Source organism: Schistocerca cancellata, chromosome 5 (assembly GCF_023864275.1).
Source record: "Schistocerca cancellata isolate TAMUIC-IGC-003103 chromosome 5, iqSchCanc2.1, whole genome shotgun sequence".
In the NCBI taxonomy this organism is placed as follows: domain Eukaryota; kingdom Metazoa; phylum Arthropoda; class Insecta; order Orthoptera; family Acrididae; genus Schistocerca; species Schistocerca cancellata.
Genome location: NC_064630.1, coordinates 534,503,670 through 534,522,816, shown reverse-complemented (window position 1 = coordinate 534,522,816; position 19,147 = coordinate 534,503,670). Strand labels below are relative to the sequence as shown.

General features: G+C 43.4%; 1 protein-coding gene across 1 annotated transcript in view; it reads left to right on the top strand.

Annotated features, from left to right (window-relative positions):
- Positions 1 to 19,147, top strand: part of LOC126188667 (transmembrane channel-like protein) — a 100,283-nt gene that overhangs the window by 52,404 nt on the left and 28,732 nt on the right. Inside the window, exon 5 of the mRNA XM_049930272.1 lies at positions 17,311 to 17,502. Coding sequence (XP_049786229.1) covers positions 17,311 to 17,502 — 192 coding nt within the window. The remainder of the gene's footprint in view (positions 1 to 17,310; positions 17,503 to 19,147) is intronic.

Genomic DNA, 19,147 nt, shown 5'->3' with positions numbered 1-19,147 from the left:
CACGAAACGTGACGCTCTTCGTTGGATCTTCTCTGTCTCTTCTATTTGGTAAGGATCCCAGTTAGATGAATAATACTCAAGAGTGAGTCGAACAAACGCCTTATAAGCCGCCTCCTCCTTGGGTGAGTTACAGGTCCGTAAGTTTCTTCCCGTGAATCTGAGTCTGGCATCTGCTCTTCTCACTATTTGTTTCATGTGGTCATTCCACTTAGGCTGCGGTCACAGTGGCTCTGATATCGGTGGATTCCGCCGGCGACCGACATCAGCCGGAGACAGCAGATCTTTTCAAATCACTACGCCACTACGTGCGCCGTCACACTAAAGACGATCTTATCTGCAGAACGTACAAGCTTCGGATGACAATCAGTGAAATTCATATCATTTTGTTTTCTTTGGTCAAATCGATCGACGTTGTCGCACATGAAATATGGAGCGTGAGCAAGTGATAAATTTAGCCCTAGAAGGAGTGAGTCTGTGGCTTCCTGAGGATGAAAATATCATAATCAGATTATACTTCGCAATCTAAGGACTGAAATTGCAGGTTTATTCGAAACCTCAAATAGGCATAATTCTTTATATGAAATCTTAGGCATAGATTTAACCTCAAAAAGTAATTTGTTCAAGTGAAAAGGGTGGCGTGTGTTATATGCTTCTAGCTCCTTTACTGGGTCTTTTCTGCGATGGTTATCTGTAGTTTTCTACAAATTATTATTAATACTTACTGGCGTTGTGATTCTGTTAATATGAAATGGTTTGCAAATGTGGTGTTCAGTATGTATTTCATTTTCAAGTGCTTTAGGTTTTCAGAGTATGTTATGCTACACTTTATGCTTGTCTTTCACTCGTGTTCTAAATGACAGTGATTGATGGTTAAGTGTCGTACGCCTACACAACTTTAAATAAATACAGCGAAACAGAGGGTTTATAACTCGCTTTTCAAGGTCACGACGAATTGTCTCGAGTATGTAATAGAACGTTTCTCCTGTCATCTCATATATTCGTAAAACGTGCGTGGTTATTCCGATAACTGAGGACAGTAAAGCTCATTCACATGCATTTGGTGCCCCTTCAATTCAGAAGCCGCTATGCAGCACTCGTATCCAAGCACAGAAGCGTCGTAGTATCCACGCCACACTGCGAGGTTAAAATCTAACCTACTCCATACGTAGAATAGATTTCAACCTACCCTAAGCTCCTTGACCCTGGCAAAAAAGACGATGGAGATCGGACGCATTATGAGTACGCTCTCGGCCGATGTTATCGGGCGACGTCTGGCCACAGTGTCTGACGACAGCTGTGTGTGTCACTGAGTACGCACCATTTCGCTCCTACATATTTTATGGCAGATACTGTTTCCAGCGATTTGTCATCAACAGTGTAGCTATACAGCAGTGGAATTCTCTTCCTACGTATGTGCAATATGTTATTTTACATTTATTTTCGTTCAGGGTCAACTGCCAGAGCGTGCACCATTCATAAAATCTCTGGTGGTCATTCTGCAAATCGTTACTATCTTCTGGCGTTGCTGCTTTGTTATAGACAACCGCATCACCTGCGAACAGCCTTAGAGAGCAACCGATGCTTTCTGCTAGATCATTTATATATAGGGTAAACAGTAACGGTCCTATCACATTCCTTTGGGGTACACAGAAAATTACGTTTGCCGATTTTGTTCGGTTAAGACTGACGTGTTGAGTTCTGTCTGCAAGGAAATCTTGAATCCAGTCGTATATCTGCTCCGATATTCGGAACGCTGGTATTTTTTTCTCTAAACGGCAGTTCGGGATAGTGTCAAATGCCTTCCTGAAGTCACAGAACATGGCATCAACCTGAACGCCATTGTCTACGGCACTGTGGGTCTCATGAAGGAACAGAACGAGCTATGTTATCTCTGTTTGCTTAATACATGTTGATTTTTATAGAAGAGATTTTCCTTCTCCAAGAACGTCATAATTCTTGAGCATAAAACTTGTTCCATAATTCTACAACAGATCGACGTCAACGATATATGTCTATAAGTGTGTGCATCTAACCTATGGCCTTTTTTAAAATCAGGAATGACCTGCGCTTTCTTCCAGTCGCTATGCACCCTTCGTTGCTCAAGCGCTCTACGATAAATTACTGCTAGAAGAGGAGCAAGTTCTTTCGCATAATCTTTGTACAATCTTATAGGTATCTCATCTGGTCCTGACGCCTTTCCACTACTAAACGATTGTAGTTGTTTTTCTATTCTGCGATCGGTTATCTCAATATCTGCCATTTTGGCGTTCGTGCGACAGTTGAAAGGAGAGATTGTGTTACGATCTTCCGCTGTAAAACAATTTTGGAAGAGCGAATTTAGTGTTTCGGCCTTCTCTCTGTCACCTTCCGTTTCGGTGCCAGTATGGCCACTGGGTGAATGAATAGATGATTTTGACCCACTTACTTATTTTACATACGACCAAAACTTCTTAAGGTTTTTACTCAGATCGGATGACATACTTTCAAAGTCATTGAACGCTTCTCTCATTGCCCTCCTTACTCTCATTTTCGCTTCATTCAGCTTTTGTTTGTCAGCTAGGTTTTTGCTTCTCTTCAATCTGAGGTGATGCCCTCTTTATTTACGTAGCTGATTTCTAATACGGCTATTTTACAATGGTGGGTCTTTCCCCTCCCTTACGACGTTACTCGGCAAATACTTGTCTAGGACATACTGCACGATTCCTTTGAATTTTTTCCATTTGTTTGCCACATCTTCGTCCTCATCACCGAATATTTTACGCTGACTGCTCTGATACTCTGAAATTTATATCCTGTCACTCTTGCTAAGCAAAAAGTATCTTCGTACCTTTCTCAACATTCGTTGTCAGACCAGTAATCATAGATGCTATCACAGCCTTATGATCACTGATACCTTCCCCCACGTTTCCTTGTTCGATAAGTACAGGTGTGTTGTTGCCAAGAGGTCTAAGACGTTACCCTCACGAGTTGGTTCTCTAACTATCTGACCGAAGTAATTTTCGGACAAGACATCCAGAACAATCTCACACGAATCCCTGACACCAGTTTCAACAGCGTGACACTCCCAGTCTATATCTAGAAAGTTGAAGCCGCCCCCTATTCCAACGAAATGATCACGAAAATTACTAACGATATTCTGCAAGTTCTCTCTGAAGCGCTCTACCAGTAGAGTCCCGGCCCAGCGGTCTATAAAAGCATCCGATTACCATTTTTGACCGACCTTTCATACACCCAGGTTAGTTCACAATCAGGATCCGTGATAACCTCCCTAGATTTTATCGAATTCTTTACTGCAATAAACACACCGCCACCATTGGCGACTAACCTATCCCTATGATAAATGTTCCAATCTGAACTTAGAATTTCGTTGTCATTAACGTCCGGTTTCGACCAACTATCTGTTCCTAGTACAACCTGTGATTTCAAACCGTCTGTAAGCGGTACTAATTCTGGGGCCTTTCCTTGGTTGCTCCTGTAGTTTACTAAAATAATATTAACCTTTTAAGAGTGGTTGCGAAGTGCTAAAGTTGTCTAAATCTGTACGGGCGAATAAAAAGTGTAATGTGCTTGCACATTCTTGTAATAAAAATCAGACTTTGCAATGTCTGTCTAACCCCGTACAGAAATTACAAAGAAATAAGATGTTAGTCACTAAGACTGAGAAGAGTTGCTCTCTTGTTCTCATTAACGATGCCGATTACATCTCTAAATCAAAAATTCTTTTGAAGGCAATGAAATGGTACAGATAAATAAACAACTACTTGTGGCTTTTGTTGCCGATGTTAGGAATGCTATTAACAGTTTTACTATATTTCTAGACACTAAATGGAAGAAGAAAAGATTACTGGTGATGAATCCAGAAATGTCACTCTTACGAGCACAAATCAAGCTCCATTAAGAAAACCAACCGATTCGTCCTGTATTGAGAATCTTTATACGAACGTGCCAATCGATGAAGCATTAGACATTATACATAGCTGAGCTATCTACTTAGTTAAAATATCCTTGTCTATTAATTTTTTTCACTTTTAATAAGAACATTTGTCACCAGAAAAATGGTCCTGTAATGGTCTCAAGTGTTTCAACCATCCGTTCAGAATTTTTTGAAAATTTTTTACACTCGATATTGTTTGATAGTACACTACAATATGCGAAAAGATTACAGTCTATTGCAGATATGTCGACAACATTTTCATAATTTTGTCAGGCGATAAAAATGACGTTCAGGTGCTAGGAAATATTTTTAGTTCCTTACAAAAATATGGAGTTCGCTTATGAAATCGAAGTAGAGCGCTCAATTTTGGACTTACAAATCACAAGAATAGGACATACGGTTAAAATTAAGATATATAGTAAGCCAACGGCTACGAATTTGATTATATCACAAGATTCATGTCACACATCAACTCCAAAGTGTGTATCTTTTACATCAATATTTTATCGTCTAGCTAGGCTATGTTGCCCTAAATATGTATTTGCGAAGGAAACTCATTTGATTGTTCAGGATGGAGCGGCTAATGGCTTCACTGAGGCAGCAGATAGGAGGATTGGAAGAAAAAATTTTCATAGAGTAGAAAAGAAAGTAGTGGTTAACAAGAAAGCATAAAAGTATTTCGTTGTCATATTACGGGTCCACGTCAGATAGGCCTGGCTGTTCTTTCTTTTAACTTTCTCTGTGTTTTATGGATTTCTTAACAACCACACGAAATTTTATTTGCGAACTGTTCTTCTTAAGTCATACTACAAACTTAAAGATGACATGTATGATACCTGCACTATTGCATTGTATTTTATTGTTGACTTTCTTGCTCACCTGCACTGGTAAAAACGAAATCACTGTTCTAATTAATTTTGTTTTATTGAAAAATAATTATTTTAATTAACTTCGTATCGGATGTAGTGCCCTCTAGTGAAAATATGAACAAATCATACTGAATGTGGTTCTATATGACATTGTTGTAAAAGAAATGTTTTGTACTATTATACTGGTTTTGCAATTGACCTTCTCTCACATTAGTGATGACTGAGCTATTATTTATTTATATAAATACTACTATTTTGCAGGTCATCAGAAGTGCTACCTTCTAGCAATACGAACATTATGGCTCCGTTAGCGGTGCCTTGACAGTGTCAGCTACTGGTTAAGTCTACCTTTTGTGTACGACAGCACATGTTTTGCTCGACATTTGTACGGGCGTTGTTCAACGTTCTTGTCAATGCATATACCTATCTTAGATGGTAAATACTTGTGTTCTTCAAAATTTTGCACAATTAATTTCATTTGAGATTTATATAACCTCAATTCTTTTGTAAAGATGTACTATATATCATTATTTGCACTTCTCTTTATTATTTGTTACCGGGTCATTTGATGATGGGCTACGACCAAAACGCATCATGAACACAATAAATGATGCAGTGCTGGATCAGTATTATTTATGTGACTTAGCAGCATTTAGAAACTCACTTTCACAGTTTCAAAACTAAGCTAAGTCGGAAAATAACTTACCGTTTCCAATAGAGGATATATGTTTTAAAGCACAGTATAACTATGGATGTTTATGTATATATTCACACTGTCCATTCCACAGCACATCTGTAAACACAAGTTAAAATAAGTCAAAGAATTTGAAATGTAAAAATGTGGCAGTTCTGTATTTGTAGAAATGCAACATCTTTACATTTGAAATCATCTGACTTACTTTAACTTTTGATTACAAACGTGTTGTAGAATGGACGTGTGTATAAGGACGCAAACATGTTTACTCACACTGCGCTTCAAATCACGTATCCACTACTACAGACAGTGAGTTTTTTTTCTTCTTGCCTTAGTTTTGTAAGTCCATATCCACAGTGTGCCATTTTTAATATACCACTATAATCTTACCAGGGCTATAATGAACAAAAATCTGAAAAAAATTATGCAGATCGTTAAAGCACCTGAGGATGAGCTCCCAGGGCTCGAAATTGATCGTGCATTCTCTTAAAATCACCATTGTGAATGAAGGTACTTGTTCTTTATTTTACGAAACAGTCCTTACCTTAACCGAATTATTTAACCTAGAGGAATGTATCAGTGACAATAAGGTTTTGATAGCAACTATGACCATAGGTTTTATGAACTATGTTAAGAATAACATGAAAATATTTTTCCTTAGCAAGAGTGACAGGGTGCAAATTGTAGAGTATCTGAGTAGTCAGCATCAGATATTCAATGCTGAGGACGAAGTTCTTGAGCACAAATAGAAAACATCAAAAACATCGTTCAGTACACCTGAGGAAGTATTTTTCGAAGAAGGTCTTAAGCGATGGGAAAGATCCACCGTAGTTTAACAGCCGTGTTAGGAAACTGCTCGTAAACAAACAGTGCTCCGTGTCAGACTCAAGAGAATTGAAAACCTAGCTGACAAGCGTAACATGAACGAAGCGATAATGAACAAAGAGAGAAGCTTTCAATGACTTTGAAATTGAAGTTTTGTCATCCGATGTGAGTAAAAACCCTCAGAGGTTTTGATCTTACTTAAAATCAGCAGGGTGCTCGAAATCCTCTATATATTCCCTCAGTGACCATCCTGACACCGAAACGGAAAATAACACAGAGAAGGCCGAAATGTTGAATTCGGCCTTCCGAAAGTGTTTCACCGAAGAAGTCCCTCGTTTCAATCATCGCACAAACGTCGAAACGACAGATACTGAGAAAAGAAAGCAACTACAATCGCTTAGCTGTGGAACGGCCTGAGAACCAGATGAGGTACCTGTAAGATTCTACAAATATTATGCGAAAGAACTTGCTCCCCTTGTAGAAATAGTTTATCGTAGATCTCTGAAGGAACGAAGGGCACCTAGGGACTAGAAAAAAGCGCAGATCTTTCCCGTTTTCAAGAAGGTTCGTAGAAGGGCGCACATAGTTATAGGCCTATATGGTTGAAGTCAATCTGTTGAGTTTGGAACATGTTCTGTGCTCACGTATTGTGACGTTTTGGAGAATGAAAATCTCCTCTATAAAAATCAACATGGGCTCCGCAAAGATCTTGCTAAACTCACACTGCTCTGTTCCTCCATGAAATCCATGACGCTGTAGACAACAGCGTTCTGGTTGACGCCGTGTTCGTCGACTTCAGAAAAGCATTTAACACCATCCTGCTGCCGTTTAGTGAGAAAAATATGGACTTACCGAGTATCGGACAAGATTTGCAATTAGATTCAAGACTTCCTTGCAGACAGAACCAACAAGTCGCTCTTAACGGAACAAAATTGACAGTTGTATAGGTAATATCCGGAGTACCACAACAAAGCGTGACAGGAGCATTACTGAAACTTCCTGGCAGATTAAAACTGTGTGCCGGACCGAGACTCGAACTCGAGACCTTTGCCTTTCGCGAGCAAGTGCTCTACCAACTCAGCTACCCAAGCACGACTCACGCCCCGTCCTCACAGCTTTACTTCTTCCAGTACTTAGTCCTGCCTTCCAAACTTTACAGAAGCTCTCCTGCGAAACTTGCAGAACTAGTACTCCTGAAAGAAAGGATATTGTGGAGACATGGCTTAGCCAGAGCCTGGGGGATGTTTCCAGAATGAGGTAGTGCCAGAAGTAAAGCTGTGAGGACGGGTCGTGAGTCGTGCTTGGGTAGCTGAGTTGGTAGAGCACTTGCCCGCGAAAGGCAAAGGTCCCGACTTCGAGTCTCGGTCCGGCACACAGTTTTAATCTGCCAGGAAGTTTCATATCAGCGCACACTCCGCTGCAGAGTGAAAATCGCATTCAGGAGCATTACTACTTACAGTGTGTATAAACGATAAGGTAGAAAGCGTAGAAAGTTCTTTAAGACTGTTCGCAAATCATGCGTTTGTCTATAAGAAATAAGCAAAGCCAGAAGACAGTGTCGATTTGCAAAATGACCTGCAGAGGATTGATGAATGATGGAGCCTCTGGCAGTTAACCCTGAACATAAATAAATGTAACCTATTGTACATGCATAGGAAAAGAAATCCAGTAATTTACAAGTAAGCTACTGATGACAAACTGTTGGAAACAGTATTTACATCTACGTCATTACTCTGCTATTCACAATAAAGTGCCTGGCAGAGGGTTCAATGAACCACCTTCAAGCTGTCTTTCTACCGTTCCCCTCTCGAACAGCACTCGGGAAAAAACGAACACTTAAATTTTTCTGTGCGAGCCCTGATTTCTCTTATTTTATCTTGATGATCATTTCTCCCTATGTACGTGGGTGCCAACAGAATGTTTTCGCAATCGGAGGAGAAAACTGGTGATTGAAATTTCATGAGAAGGTCCCGTCGCAACGAAAAACGCCTTTGTTTTAATGATTGCCGCTCCTATTCACGTATAATGTCTGTGACACTATCTCCCCTATTTTGCGATAATACAAAACGAGCTGCCCTTCTTTGTACTTTTTCGATGTCATCCGCCATTCCCATCTGATGCGGATCCCACACCGTACAGCAAAACTCCAGAATAGGGCGGACAAACGTGGTGTAAGCAGTCTCTCTAATAGACCTGTTGCACCTTCTCAGTGTTCTGCCAATGAATCGCAGTCTTTGGTTTGCTCTACCCACACTTTTTTCTATGTTATCGTTCCAGTTAAGGTTATTTGTAATTGTAATCCCTAAGTATTTTGTTGAATTTACAGCCTTCAGATTTGTGTGACTTATCGCGTAATCGAAATTTGGCTGATTTCTTTTAGTACTCATGTGAACAACTTCACACTTTTTCTTATTCAGGGTCAATTGCCACTTTTTGCACCAGACAGATATCTTATCTAAATCATTTGCAAGTCGTTTTGATCATCTGATGACTTTACAAGACGGTAAATCGCAGCAGCATCTGCAAACAATCTAAGACGACTACTCAGATTGTCTCCTATGTCGTTAATATAGATCAGGAGCAATAGAGGACCTCTAACACTTCCTTGGAGGACGCCGCATATTATTTCTGTGTTACTCTATGACTTTCCGTCTAATACTACGAACTGTGACCTTTCTGACAGTAAATCATGAATCTAGTCGCACAACTGAGGCGGTACTCCGTAGACACGCAGTTTGGTTAGAAGACGCTTGTGAGATGATGATGATGATGTTTGGTTTGTGGGGCGCTCAACTGCGTGGTTATCAGCGCCCGTACAATTTCCCAACCTTTGCTCAGTCCAATTTCGCCACTTTCCTGGATGATGATGAAATGATGAGGACAACACAAACACCCAGTCATCTCGAGGCAGGTGAAAATCCCTGACCCCGCCGGGAATCGAACCCGGGACCCCGTGCTCGGGAAGCGAGAACGCTACCGCGAGACCACGCGCGGCGGACACGCTTGTGAGGAACGGTGGTGAAAGCCTTCTGGAAATCTAAAAATATAGAATCAATTTGACATCCCCTGTCGATAGCACTCATTACCTCATGAGTAAAAGACCTAGTTATGTTTCGCAAGAACGATATTTTCTGATTCCGTGCTATGTTTCAATAAATCGTTTTCTTCGGAGTACTTCATAATGATCGAATACAGTATATGTTCCAAAACCCTACTGCAAATCGACATTAGTGATATAGGCCCTGTAATTCAGAGGATTACTTCTACTTCCCTTTTTGGGTATTAGTGTGACTTGAGCAATTTTCCACTCTTTAGGTACCGATCTTCCTGTGAGCGAGTGGTTGTATACAATTGCTAAATATGGAGCTATTTTATCAGCATACTTTGAGAGGAACGTGACTGGTATACAATCTGGACCAGAAGCCTTGCCGTTATTAAGTGATTTAAGCTGCTTCGTTACTCCGAGGATATCTACTTATATGTTTCTCATCTTGGCAGTTGTTCTTGATTGGAATTCGGGAATATTTACTTCGTCTTCTTTGCTGAAGGAGTTTCGGAAAACCGTGTTTAATAACTCTTCTTTAGTGGCACTGTCATCAGTGACTTCACCGTTGTTATCGCTCAGTGAAGGTATTGATTGCGTCTTGCCACTGGTGTGCTTTATGTATGTAACAAGTAAGCTGTTGATGACAAACTGTTGGAAACAGTTTTTACCATAAAATGTCTAGGAAAAGCTATTCTGAGCAACTTTCAGTTGAATGTCCACATAAAACAAATAGTAGGAAAATCAGATGCCAGACTCAGATTAGCAGGAAGAATGTTAAGGAAAGAATTGGCTCACAAGGCGTTTTTTCGCCAGATAGTTGAGTATTGTTCATCAGTCTGGGATCCTCGCTAGGTAGGACTGGTGGAGAAGACAAAGAAGATCCAACGAGGAGCGGCGCGTTTCATCATGGGATCGTTTAGAGGGCGCGAAAGCGTTGCGGAGATTCTCAACAAACTCCATTGGCAGACGCTACAAAAGAGGCATTGTGCATCACGGAGAGATTTACTAATTAAATTTCGAGAGAGCAGTTTCCGGGAAGAGTAGGGCAACATACTACTTCCCCTACATAAATATCGTGAATTGAACACGGCGAGAAAACTCGAAAAAATGGAGCTAATACAGAGGCTTACCGACAGTCTTTCCTTCCACACCCTATTCGCGAATAGAACAGAAAAATGGAGATCAGTTAGTGCTACCAGAAATACCCACAGCCACACACCGTTGAATGGTTTACAGAGTATGAGATAGACGTAGACGTAGAATGCCTTTTCGGTAAGTTGCATTGACCTGAAAGGATGAGAAGACGTGTGTTCGCATTCGGCAGCAAGTAGAGTTAATAAAGTCCCACAGCGAGGTCCGCAGGAGCACGCGTTGTCTGCCTCGGCCTCTGCTTACTCTCAGGTGGTGCCTCTAATTTACCTGAGTGGTTCCAAGGTGCAATGTTATCAGCGGGAGAGCGCGGCCCTAGCTGGCACGGGGTTCACTGTCCCCTACCCTTGTACCGAGCCCCGCTGCAGCGCATGTTGAGAGGCCACTTCTTATGTCCTGTCTGCCACTGTCACTCGCTTTCTTTCTTTCTTTGTTTCTTTCCCAATTTCTCCGTTGTTCACGTTTCACATTACGACGGTAGTTTATAAGAAACTGTCGCTCTAGAAATGTTGCCACTGTGTCCACGCTACTGACTTCATTTGTAATGAGAATGCAGTCCATGTGTCGTCAGAGCTGAATCTTATCGTATCGGAAAAGGTCTCACAGTTCCATAAAATGTATTGACCTGGCGTCTTCACTCCAAGTTGCTGTAACAGTGCAGTGATAATCTAGGCCATTAATTTCATTCATGCTTATTTTATTCACGTTGTTGGCGATGGTCAAAATGACAAAACCACAGTCAGAAAACTGTCTACTCGCAGCGATCAGCGATCTAGAATCCACACGCAAGATAATCCACATAAACTGTCAGATCAAAAGTGTCAATATAAGGTTTGGACTAATTGCCTGTTGACTTCTGTCTCTGGTTCTTAGGCCGACGTTTGTCTGACGATTATTTTGACGTTCCGCCAGCACGAATGGCTGGCATTATTAAGACTTTGCCGTCCATCGTGGATGGAGCACTGGAATCGCGCCTATTGGGCCAACGTCTGAGGGTTTTTCGATCGTCATTGAAGCTGCAGTGCTCCCCTTGCTGCCTGAAAAGTTTGTTCTCTGCAGCACGGAAATCCATGATACGTTCATATTGCGGCTTTCTTCGTTTTGGTTGGTTGGTTTGTGGGGCGCTCAACATCGAGGTCATCAGCGTTTTCTTCGTTATTGTTGAAGCTGTTGTCATGTTTATGGGTGGCTATAGCTTCCCTGAAAAAGCGATCGTGGTAGCTCTTCTCCACAGCGAGAATTTCCGTGTCACTGAATTTTATTGTATGGTCCATCTCAAACAGCGCGTGTTACGCCACGACCGATTTCTCCAACTGTCCCAGCCTACAATACCTTTTATGTTTGGTGTTCCTGGTGTTGATTGATCGTCTAGTCATTCCAACGTACACTGATGGCCCAAAACATTATGACCACCTGTTTAATAGTTTGTTTGTCCGTTTTTGGAACGAAATACATCACTAATTCTGCGTATCAAGGATCCAACAGTTTGTTGGTAGGTATGTGGAGATATGTGGTATTAGAGGTCTATGCACAGGTCACGTAATTCGGGTAAATAATGGGGACGCGGATTTCCATAAGCGGTGATGGCGTCTGATAGCGATCCAGATGAGTTCCATAGGATTTACATGAGGCGAATTTGGTCGCCGAGACATCAACGTCAGTTCTCAATAATGCCCCTCAAACCTCTATAGCGGGGTTCTGGCTCGAAGTCACGGACATTTATACTGCTGAAAGAAGAGATCAAGCATGAAGGGATGCAGGTGGTTCTCAGCTGTTGACGAGTCTCCGATTACTACCACTGGTCCCATGCAAGCCTAGGAGAATGTCTCCCGTAGCACAGTACTGCTCCCACCATCCTGCATCCCGGTCACGTTACGCGTTTCGAGCCGCCTTTCATGACGGCGTTCTTGGATTCGACCAAAGACACAGTGCAGAAAAATGTTATTCACCCGAATCTCCTCCGCTTTTCCAATGATCGACGGTCGAATCCCGATGGTCCCGTGCCCACTGCAATCGTTATTGACAATGTCGTTGGGGTCAACATGTGAACACTTAGTGATAATGTGCTGTGGAGTTCCATGTTCAACATTGTACGATGAACGGTGTGTTCCGAAACATTTGTCCGAGCACCAGCATTGTGCTCTTTCAGCAGAGATGTTACAGATCATCTACTTGACAGATCAGACAAACCTACGAACCCCACGTTCTGTGAAGAGTCGTCGACATCCGGCCACTTAGCACCTAGTAATAGTTTCACTGTCCCTCTACCTCTTTCCGTAGATGCTCACGATAGTAGCAGGTGAACATTCAACCAACTTCGTCGTTTTCAAGATAGTCGTTCACATACTCTACGTAATAATAATAATAATCTACCCTTTGTCATATTCAGTTATATCAATGGAATTCCATTTTTGCTGCCCATATCTTCGCTAGGTTGATCCCCGTCCGTATCTTCTTAGCTTACAAACTTTTGTTACTGCGTCAGGTGCCCGCAACGCTGCCACGCGGCGGTGGGCAGTGCTCATCATGTTTTGACCTGTCAGTATAGACTTTTTCACGTGTACAGGATATGCGGCAGGCGGTATGTATGTTGGGAAACTATTACGCACATAGAATCGTGCTGGACAAAAACGTTTAGCAGGTCTCAAAGTTTTTTTCCTTTGTTTTGTTGAATATTTGAAGGGGAATGCAACAAAATGGCGACAGATCAGGAGAAGGTACGATTTGACATCTGGTATGAAGAAACCAAATCTGTGACAACAGTACTGCAGAATTATCGACAACGGTGAAGTCACTGACGACAGTGCCACTAAACCAGAGTTATAAAACGCTAACGTCGATTTGCAGTAGGGTTTTGGAACATATACTGTGTTCGAACATTAAGAAGTGCCTCGAAGAATACGATTTATTGACACATAGTCAGCACGGATCCAGAAAATATCGTTCATGTGAATTACAACTAGCTCTTTACACTTATGAAGTAATGAGTGCTATCGACAGGGGATGACAAAACGTTCAAATGTGTGTGAAATCTTATGGGACTTAACTGCTAAGGTCATCAGTCCCTAAGCTTACACACTACTTAACCTGAATTATCCTAAGGACAAACACACACACCCATGTGCGAGGGAGGACTCGAACCTCTGCCGGGACCAGCCGCACAGACCATGACTGCAGCGCCTAAGACCGCTGGGCTATCCCGCGCGGCAGGGGATGTCAAATTGATTCCATATTTTTAGATTTCCCGAAGGCTTTCGGCACTGTTCCCCACAAATGTCTTTTAATCAAACTGCGTGCCTATGTAATATCGCCTCAGTTGTGTGACAGGATTCGTGATTTCCTGCCAGGAAGGTCACAGTTCGTAGTAATAGACGGAAAGTCACCGAGTAATATCCGGCGTTCCCCGAGGAAGTGTTATAGGCCCTGTATTGTTCCTAATCAATATTAACGACATAGGAGACAATCTGAGTAGCCGTCTTAGATTTTTAGCTGTCATTTATCGTCTTGTAAAGTCATAAGATGTCCAAATCGAATTGCAAAATGATTTAGATAAGATGTATATATGGTGCGAATAAGGTAAAGTGTGAAGTTATTCACATGAGTATTAAATAAATCAGCTAAATTTCGATTACGTGATACGTCACAAAAATCCGAAGGCTGTAAATTCAACTAAATACCTAGGGATTACGATTATAAATAACTTAAATTGGAATGATCACATAGAAAATGTTGTGCGTAGAGCAAATGAAAGGCTGCGATTCATTGACAAAAACTTAGAAGGTGCAACAGGACTACCAAAGAGACTGCTTACACTACGCTTGTCCGCCCTATTCTGGAATATTGCCGTGCGGTGTGGGATCCACATCAGGTGGGACTGACGGATGACATCGAAAACGTTCAAAGAAGGGCAACTCGCTTTGTATTATCGCGAAATAAATGAGATAGTGCCACAGACATGAACCCTCTGCCAGGCACCTTATTGTGAATAGCAGAGTAATCACGTAGACGTAGACGTAGATCGATGAAAAATTTTAAGGAGATAGCCAAAGTGAAAGAGCTTCCTTGAAGTGGATGTCCTCCGTCTCTCAGGGACATGTTGACAAGAATGCAAGCTCCATTTCAATGCAGCCGTCAAATGTAGTTTCTCGAGCATCACGCGTATTCACGATGAGAGGTCATCTCTCTATGAAATGCAACATAAGCGGTACCACCGATCGCCTTTACGATATCCATTCACCTTTTCCATTCTTGCCCTCATAGATGTTGACAATGATTACCTGAAAAAGTTCCTGTTTTCAGGTGAAGCGATGTTCTACATTTCTAGACATGTGAATCGCAACCAGATAAGGACCTGCGACTCGGGAAACCCGTGAACACATTCGTGATAGCCCTAAGCTTTGTTGTGGCTTAATGCATTACAGGGTCATAGGACCATTTATCTTCGCGGAGAAAACCATAGAAGGAAACGTTTTCTGGACATGCTCGAACAGCTCCTGCTACCACAGATCGAAGAGCAACAGCCACCCATCATCTTCCAGCACACCCCTCTTCGGAGTGTCAACGCGTGAGGTGTGCTGATTGAATGAATCGTGATGTTCCCACCGGATGGACCCCGCGCTCTCCCGATGCCAAGCCACTAGACTTCTTTCTCTGAGGCTACATCAAGGACCGCGTGTACACAACACTAGTCAATGACATTTCTAGCTTCCGCGCTCCAATCAATAAAGCAGTTGTAGCTGTTGACGCTGTAAAGCTGACCCTCAAATGGACAGAGCTCGAGCGTCGCCTTGATGTTCTAGGAGGGACAAGTGGAGCAACTACTAAAATTCTGGCTTTACAGAATACAAGAAACCGCGATGCTTTATCTCTAATGGTTTCGAAGTTATGATTTTTTAAAATGAAAGCAGAAATTATGGAGACCCTGTATATATTAACGTCAGTGGTAACAGTCCTGCCTTACACCTTTTCTGATTTTGACCTCCGATACCATTCCGTCACTGCTGATTACTGCAGTCTGCATCGTATAAATAGAGTGGATTTCTCCTTCCCTTTAGCTGATACCAGCCCGGTCCCCTCCCCTCCCCCCCCCACCCCCCAAAAAAAGAAAACTTTTTTCCTTTCCATATAATACACTACTGGCAATTAAAGTTGCTACACCATGAAGATGACGTGTTACGCACACGAAATTTAACCGACAGGAAGAAAATGCTGTGATATGCAAATGATTAGCTTTGCAAAGCATTCACACAAGGTTGGCGCCAGTGACGACACCTACAGCGTGCTGAAATGAGGGAAGTTTCCAACCGATTTCTCATACACAAACAGCAGTTTACCGGCGTTGCCTGGTGAAAAGTTGTTGTGATGCCTCGTGTAAGGAGGAGAAATGCGTACCATCACGTTTCCCACTTTGATAAAGGTCGGATTGTAGCCTATCGCGATTGCCGTTTATCGTATCGCGACATTGCTGCTCGCGTTGGTCGAGATCCAGTGAGTGTTAGCAGAATACGGAATCGGTGGGTTCAGGAGGGTAACACGGAACGTCGTGCTGGATCCCAACGGCCTCGTATCACTAGCAGTCGAGATGACAGGCATCTTATCCGCTTGTCTGTAACGGATCGTGCAGCCACGTCTTGACCCCCGAGTCAACAGTTGGAGACGTTTGCAAGACAACAACCATCTGCACGAACAGTTCGACGATGTTTGCAGTAGCATGGTCTATCAGCTCGGAGACCATGGCTGCGGTTACCCTTGACGCTGCATCACAGACAGGAGCGCCTGCGATGGTGCACTCAACGACGAACCTGGGTTCACGAATGGCAAAACGCCATTTTTTCGGATATATCCAGGTTCTGTTTACAGCATCATGATGGTCGCATCCGTGTTTGGCGACATCGCGGTGAACGCACATTGGAAGCGTCTATTCGTCATCGCCATACTGGCGTATCACCCGGTGTGATGGTATGGGGTGCCATTGGTAACACGTCTCGATCACCTCCTGTTCGCGTTGACGGCACTTTGAACAGTGGACGTTACATTTCAGATGTGTTACGACCCGTGGCTCTACCCTTCATTCGATCCCCGCGAAACCCTACATTTCAGCAGGATAATGCACGACCGCATGTTGCAGGTCCTGTACGGGCCTTTCTGGATACAGGAAATGTTCGACTGCTGCCCTGGCCAGCACATTCTCCAGACCTCTCACCAATTGAAAACGTCTGTTCAATGGTGGCCGAGCAACTGGCTCGTCACAATACGCCAGTCACTACTCTTGATGAACTGTGGTATCGTGTTGAAGCTGCATGGGCAGCTGTACCTGTACACGCCATCCAAGCTCTGTTTGACTCAATGCCCAGGCGTATCAGGGCAGTTACTACGGCTAGAGGTGGTTGTTCTGGGTACTGATTTCTCAGGATCTATGCACCCAAATTGCGTGAAAATGTAATCACATGTCAGTTCTAGTATAATATATTTGTCCAATCAATACCCGTTTATCATCTGCATTTCTTCTTGGTGTAGAAATTTTAATGGCCAGTAGTGTAAAAGCCTCCTACAAAACTATGAATTTAATATATGTTACCTCATTTTTCCACAAGCTGTCCTCTATTAATAACTACAGTGTTGTTCCTCCTCAAACCAAACTAATTTTATCGTAATCTCCTTCCAGGTTCCCCTCCCATTCATCGGTTTTGACTACACTCAAGTCATAACATTTATAATAAGTTTCAGAGTTCACCATCTAGTGTCCAAAATCATCAACAACCTGTCGCCAACAGGAGCTTCTCCGTATTCGCAGGATGGCAGAGAATTCCCGCATGAGCAAGCTGTCCGAGAAGGACGACGAGTGTGTGTTCACGTGGAAGCTGTTCACCGGCTGGGACTACATGATCGGCAACGCGGAGACGGCTCACAACCGCGTGGCGTCCATCGTGCTGGGCTTCAAGGAGGCGCTGCTCGAGGAGGCCGAGCGGCGTCGCGACGCCCGCAAGTAAGCGCCCACGTCACGCTCTCACAAAAATGGCTTCTCTTATACTCGTTCACCGGCGGAAATGGACATTATTACACCATGAATCACCAATCACATGTTTATCAAACTTTGTCGAAATCTTCATCACATAACTAGTATTAAAAAACTAAGCTTTCATTCCATTCGTAACTGATTTCCATCATCAACATCTGCATAAGATTTGACCCCCAAAAGGCACGAATGTCACCCGCAAGACGGACATCCACAATTGGTGACATATTGGGGATCGGGGAGGCCAGTCATGGATCCCCACATTCCTCAGGGCGATTGTAGTGTGGATTACAGTGCGGACTCTTGTATTACTCTGCTGAAAGAAACATTCTGGATCTTGGTGAGGAAGGGTATGACACCAGGGTTTATCCGTCTTACATGTTTGGAACGCGGATTTACCGCAGACTTCGTGCACTCGTAGTACTCCATGTGGACAACAAAATATGTAACCATTAGCGCTTACTTCTCAAGTGTTAATCAGAAAATTGCAAGATAATTTCGGTCGTCAAATGTATAACTATGCGTAGCCATTTCTACCATGAAGCTGTTTCAGATGAGTGGTTAGCGTTCAAGCTCTGTAATTGCTGGATCGCTGGGTCGAGTCCCGTTCGTCAGTATTTTTTATTTATAACACAGCCATTTTCTTTACTATTTATATTACAATTGATATACTGGGAAAAATACGTGTATTCAGCTGGGCTTTTTTTAAATTTACAATGTTATTTGGCAGTCTACAAATTTTTATTATCACAAATAATACACTCCTGGAAATGGAAAAAAGAACACATTGACACCGGTGTGTCAGACCCACCATACTTGCTCCGGACACTGCGAAAGGGCTGTACAAGCAATGATCACACGCACGGCACAGCGGACACACCAGGAACAGCGGTGTTGGCCGTCGAATGGCGCTAGCTGCGCAGCATTTGTGCACCGCCGCCGTCAGTGTCAGCCAGTTTGCCGTGGCATACGGAGCTCCATCGCAGTCTTTAACACTGGTAGCATGCCGCGACAGCGTGGACGTGAACCGTATGTGCAGTTGGCGGACTTTGAGCGAGGGCATATAGTGGGCATACGGGAGGCCGGGTGGACGTACCGCCGAATTGCTCAACACGTGGGGCGTGAGGTCTCCACAGTACATCGATGTTGTCGCCAGTGGTCGGCGGAAGGTGCACGTGCCCGTCGACCTGGGACCGGACCGCAGCCACGCACAGATGCACGCCAAGACCGTAGGATCCTACGCAGTGCCGTAGGGGACCGCACCGCCACTTCCCAGCAAATTAGGGACACTGTTGCTCCTGGGGTATCGGCGAGGACCATTCGCAACCGTCTCCATGAAGCTGGGCTACGGTCCCGCACACCGTTAGGCCGTCTTCCGCTCACGCCCCAGCATCGTGCAGCCCGCCTCCAGTGGTGTCGCGACAGGCGTGAATGGAGGGACGAATGGAGACGTGTCGTCTTCAGCGATGAGAGTCGCTTCTGCCTTGGTGCCAATGATGGTCGTATGCGTGTTTGGCGCCGTGCAGGTGAGCGCCACAATCAGGACTGCATACGACCGAGGCACACAGGGCCAACACCCGGCATCATGGTGTGGGGAGCGATCTCCTACACTGGC